Here is a 5,965-nt window from a genome sequence, read left to right as displayed (position 1 = left end):
ATGCTTTCCTTTCTGTCTGTTTGTGATTGCTGAGTGCTGCTGGTAGGAACGGTTTGGCTCCCCAATCCCTGCTCAGTGCACCTGTGTCAATTTATACAGTAAATGCATTAATGCACACCCATTGCTGTGCTTCTCAAGCCCGCTACCAAGTGGTCAAAAATAATACTGGAAATAATCTAAATAATGCCTCTCTTCTAATGGCTCCTACAAGAAGTGAAACAGCAACTTGGTTGTTATGGTTATTATCATTATCATTATAACTACAGAAGTGTGATTTTTGTCAAACTATTCTAACACAGTTAACAGGATCTGGATTTCTTGAGTGGGGAACATTTTTAACATTACATTGATTGATTATTAAGTCATTCATGATAACTGAAACCATAGTGTTTATACCTGACAGGCAAAGTGCTGGGTTTATGTACCGGTATGTTTATTTGCACTTTTCATGAGAGTTCTATGGTCAAATTGAAACAATAAACTGAACAACCACAACTTGATTATAGCCTTAATCTTCTCCTGCATGCTGTCAAAGTGTACAGTATAAATTAAGCTAAAAGGCCTTTATGCGCCTATTGATTGATTGGTTTACATTTTTATTCACATTTTCGACTACAGGTCGTTAATACAAAAACTGCTACGAGGATAAAACCAGAAAAAGCACTAAGACGTGTTTAGCTCAGGGTCCCCCATTTTCAATTCATCAATGGCCCCACATGACATAACAGTGGGGCGCCTTTAACCAATGAATGACAAGTTCGCAAACATCAAAGCGGAGAGATCAGCCAACCAATCTCTGTGCGTGTGACATGTCCTGTGGGGATCCTGTGTCGGAGCTTAACTGCTGTATATCTCTGGAGACCAATCCCAACCTATGCCATTGTTCTGTCAGAGCAGCGCTACAAAATTGGACATTAGAGCCATTCGGAGGCAAATTGACTTTCTGACAAAGCCTGTGTGATTACTAGCCTACTAGCCTACTAAAGTCCAGGCCTGGAGTTGTTGGACAGGATGGCCACAGGTGCCAACGAGTGTCCTGGGAAGAGCTCCCAGCACCGAGTGGACCACCTCCTCAGCGCCGTGCAGAGCGAGCTGCAGGCGGGCAGCGAGAAAGGAGATCCCACGGAGAGAGAACTCAAAGTGTCACTGGACGAAAACGAACTTTGGCAAAAATTCAAGGAACTCACTAATGAAATGATAGTTACAAAGAACGGCAGGTAATTATTTATAACCCTTTCTGTATTGGTTTCAATTTAATACTGTGTTACTGTTATTATAGGCCTAGAAGTCAAGGAAAACCCAACCGTTTGTCACCAACATTAGGCCTAATTATTGTTAGCTATGGGTCTATATTTTAAGTCACCTCACTGGGCCCTATAGACACTACTGGCTATACGCAGTAGGCTATACAAGCCATCATCAAACCACATTTTAAATATACATATTTCATTTAAAATATATATTTACTTTCTATTGCAGGCGCATGTTTCCCGTGCTAAAAGTGAACGTATCTGGACTGGACCCGAACGCAATGTACTCGGTTCTGTTGGACTTCGTGTCTGCGGACAACCACAGGTGGAAATATGTGAACGGTGAATGGGTTCCCGGCGGAAAACCAGAGCCTCAGACCCCGAGCTGTGTGTACATCCACCCCGACTCTCCCAACTTCGGAGCGCACTGGATGAAATCCCCCGTATCATTCAGTAAAGTCAAACTCACCAATAAACTTAACGGAGGAGGTCAGGTAAAGAAGACATTTTTTTAAAACATCAGTGTCTTTGGAACCAATTATAGTTCCGCAATTTTTCAATCACCAAATGGATACCGCAAATGAGGATCTACATGACATCTGCATGCAGGCTAGCCTGATCCTGAAACATGAATGTTATCGAGCGTCCTGTGAACCATTGCTTGCATGGGCCTGCATGCTATTAGAGAACTGATCTTTTTCTAACTGACAGTCTATTTGGTTTTCATTTCAGATCATGTTAAACTCTTTGCACAAATATGAGCCTCGTATGCATATTGTGCGCGTCGGGGGCCCGCGGAGAATGATAACCAGCCACGCTTTCCCAGAGACGCAGTTTATTGCTGTAACAGCGTACCAGAACGAGGAGGTAAGCACTTCATTTCTCGATCCAATATTAATTATCATCAGCCACTCGGTGTAACATGGACGTGCATTTGAGCGTGCGTAAAACTACAGTGCGCAATTTACGCATAGCATTTGGCATTAGGCGATGGATAAAACAATGTATAATTATAATTGTTTTGCTTTTTCTTTGATCTTAGGTAACTGCTCTTAAAATCAAATACAACCCATTTGCAAAGGCCTTCCTTGATGCTAAAGAGAGGTTAGATTTGTGATATTTCACTGTTTCATAACTCATAATAATATTTGTATTTGCTCTGAGATGTTTCAATGCAGTCTGAGTCTGCCAAAGCTTATATTGCAAATTCCTTTCTTCATCCAGCAGAGTTGATCACAGAGACATGACAGATGATCTCAATGAAAGTCAACAGTCTTCATATTCGCAATGTGAGTGAATTGATGATCATAAGCCATGTTTTCAATGACTGCATTTTATTTTTCAAACTAAAGTTAATAGATGTCATCTTCTTCAGTGGTATACAGTAACGAAGTAGAGTTACTAGATCTACATGCACTTTACTTGAGTACATTGTATTGACTTTCAATCGACATTTCAAAGACAAATATTGTACTTTTGACTCCACTACATTTCTAGGAAGGGATAAAGTGTATCAATGTATATGAATTGATCTAAAAGTTTTCAAATTATTGTAGTGGAGTACAAAGTACAATATTTGCCTCTGAGATGTAGTGGATTGGAATTGGAAAATTGGAAATACTCACGTATAAAGTACAAATACCTCAAAATTGTACTTAAGTACAGTACTTAAGTAAATGTACTTAATGTTACTTTCCACCACTGTCAATGACCATTCTCTCATCTATATGGTGGAGCCAGTGAGTGGCTGGTTTCTCCCTGCAGGCACAGGCCCCATCTGCCCTCCCGCCAGCCCTCACAGCCAGTTTGGTGGCCCGCTGTCCGTCTCCTCGCCCCATGGCTGTGAACGTTACTCCACCTTGAGGAACCATCGCCCTGCTCCATACACCAGCTCGTACCCCCACCGGACCAGCTCTCCCAGTGAGTGTCCTCTTCCACAGTGCAGGTTCTCTATCTGAGGTTCCTCAGATGACAGTGAAGTGACCATTTAAGGCCTTAGGTTAAAAAAGAGGAAAACAGTGAAAAGTGTGCAAACACTCCATTATAAGTGTCCATTTGATTCCTAATTGACTGATTCCCATTTATATCTGACAACAGCTGAGACCCTCACTCGTGTAGATAGGCTATTTTCCTATTACTTTCTGAAAAACTAGTTGGACTGACAAATTGTATATTTCACACAGACAAGGCCTCACGCCTACTATACCCCCCTGAAACACTGCTCTAACGTAACCTTTATGCACAGAGGAATTACACCTCTTCCTCCTTGGCCATTAACTAGAAACTCAAACAAATGTGGCTGACTGGGAAATGTCTTGCATTCCTCCGGCCTTTGTGTGTGAGAGGGCTCTCACAGCTGTAAACAGCATGGGCTTCTTAGCAGAGAATGTGGCCAGCACTTTTCCCTCAACACCTTCACTTCTCACTGTGTGAGATGGTTCATGTCAGAGAAATATTCAGTACAGTGAAAAGAGCATGCAGGCTTCACTAAGCGATGGACATGCCATGTCATCATATCACATATATTTCCCAGTAGCTGGTGGGTAGCTTCAATACTTTCATAAGTGATGTAGCTTGGCCTGGGCCATCGTTCAGTGGTCCAGGCACCTTGGCTGGTAATCCAGTCTAGCAGTGTGCCGCGGGCTCGACTCCTGATCCCGACGGCCTCCACTGCATGTCTTCCCCCCATCTCTCTCCCCATTTTCCTGTCAGCCTACTGTCTGTCCCTCCATAAAAAATATTAAAAAAATAAAGGCGAAAGCCACAAAAAAAAACATTAAAAAAAAAGAAGTGATGTAGCTTTTAAAGATATTTTTTCAGCATGTGGCTGGGTAGCTTGATAAAAGCTACATCACTACATTTTCAGTGGCTCATCATAGCAAACAGATGAGTTTTGAGTGAAGATTGTCCATCATCAAAGAGGAGTCTCTATCCATTCGTAGCGTTTACACATTTTGACACATACAATATCATAACATATGCCACAGTGTCACACCCACACCATCAGCTCCAATACTTATCGCAAGTCTCCAAACCATGCTACTCATATGCCGTGTCTGTGATAAAGAAAGTTGTAATCCAATGTCAAGAGCTCTACCGATAGCTTGCCCAACACTGGAAATTCCTGTTTCCCAGTCAAATCCAAAGTGTTCATTTAATGTGTAAAGACTTTCAGTGTTAAATTAACACTCTGTCACTGAATGCAATGGTTCCGCTATAGTTTTTATTTTGTCCGATCTAATCAGAGACTAATTAGACCTATGACACCACCAGAAAGCTATAAACTATATTTTTGATTTATTGATAACTTTATTAGTCAGAAATCACATGGTACAGTAAGACATTAAGGCTAAAAGGATAACACAATTATTCCAATTCCATTGTGGTCCCATGTATTCAATTCATCAACATAGCATAACAAATTAACACAATAATACATGTCATCAACAAATATAAACACTGTGTACAAGGGAGAAAAATGCCGGCAGTGAATGCCTTTCTAGGAGAATTTGCATTTACCATCCATCTTTTATTTAATGGGTAATGTCCGGGCATTCCACATTAGCTAAGCCATGGCGTTTCTTTTTTTGAGGGGCGCTAGCCCATCCTATGTCCAGCTTTTGGTGTGTGTCCACAAACTTTGTCCTACACAAATATTAAATTCCCATTGACAATGAATGGAGTCTGGAGAATGATACGATAAGAGCGCCCCTGACTTCACACAGGTTTTTTATTTTTTACATTACAGCTGGTTATTCGGAAAACTCCTCAGCCTGTCTCTCCATGTTCTCAAGCCATGATAACTGGTCCAGCCTGCAGATGTCATCTCATTCTAACATGATGCCTATGGCCCACACCACCACCTCTACTTCCAACTCCAGGTTTGTGGAACATCCCTAAACACCCATCCTGTAGTCCAGTGTTTCCCCAAACAATGGGTCGGAACAATTTTTGGGGGGCTGCAGAACCACTTTAACGGGTCGCAACTCACAACTCGTGAGAAAATATCCAGTTTTTTGTTTTGTTTGTTTTTTACTTTCCTATAGTTCCAAGTTTGGGAACCCCTGTGGTATTCTCAGCTCGAGTCACTCTGTTGCATTTTGAAAGTCTGTCTGTCCATGTGTTTACAGTCAGTACTCCGGCCTCTGGTCTGTGAGTAGTAACCCGTCTCTGAGCCCCGTGTCTCAGGCTGGGGGGATGAGTGGCAGCCTGAGCTCCCAGTTCCTGCGAGGGTCGAGCGGCCACTATTCCAGTCTCTCTCACCCAGTAGCAGCCTCCCCCATCTCCTCCGGGTCCCCGCTGTATGATGGCAGTGCAGCCACAGAGGTGCATGACACGGCACAGTATGACACATCTCCCCACCACGGACGCCTAACATCGGCCTGGACGCCAGTGACCCCTCCCTCTCTTTGATGGAAACGTCTCTCTGCTCATGTCAGAGACCTGTGACATTGTTGCATTTTGGTTTGCAGAAACTATGCTATCACTGGATGATTTGCTTAATAATGTGCAACATTGTTTTCTCACTGAACAGTAAACAAACCAACATAAATTGTGAAAATAGCAGATCTCTTGAAGCTCACAAGGCCTTGCAATGTGAGGCCCTGTGAGCTTGTAGCTCGGCTATTTTCACAATATCTATCTGTGGAACTGAGTCAAACTAAATGTAATGCCCCAACTCCTACAATTCAAAGTGCTTGTCAGAGTGGGGGGTC

The 5,965-nt window shown here is 42.6% G+C and overlaps 1 protein-coding gene across 1 annotated transcript; it reads left to right on the top strand.

The window, feature by feature from the left end:
• Nucleotides 1-999: 999 nt before the first annotated feature.
• On the top strand, nt 1,000-5,663 carry tbxtb (T-box transcription factor Tb; the record flags this gene model as incomplete). The annotated part of the gene is made up of 8 exons (XM_080782595.1): nt 1,000-1,217; nt 1,480-1,744; nt 1,983-2,117; nt 2,293-2,354; nt 2,478-2,539; nt 2,991-3,170; nt 4,999-5,131; nt 5,381-5,663. Exons 1-8 carry the CDS (start codon nt 1,012-1,014, stop codon nt 5,661-5,663), a joined length of 1,326 nt encoding a protein of 441 aa, XP_080638721.1. The 5' UTR covers nt 1,000-1,011.
• Nucleotides 5,664-5,965: the final 302 nt, after the last annotated feature.

This window comes from Protomyctophum bolini (assembly GCF_963924005.1).
Source record: "Protomyctophum bolini genome assembly, chromosome: 14".
Taxonomy (NCBI): Eukaryota; Metazoa; Chordata; class Actinopteri; order Myctophiformes; family Myctophidae; genus Protomyctophum; species Protomyctophum bolini.
The sequence above is the reverse complement of the archived record's forward strand: the minus strand, read 5'-3'. Positions and strand labels throughout refer to the sequence as shown.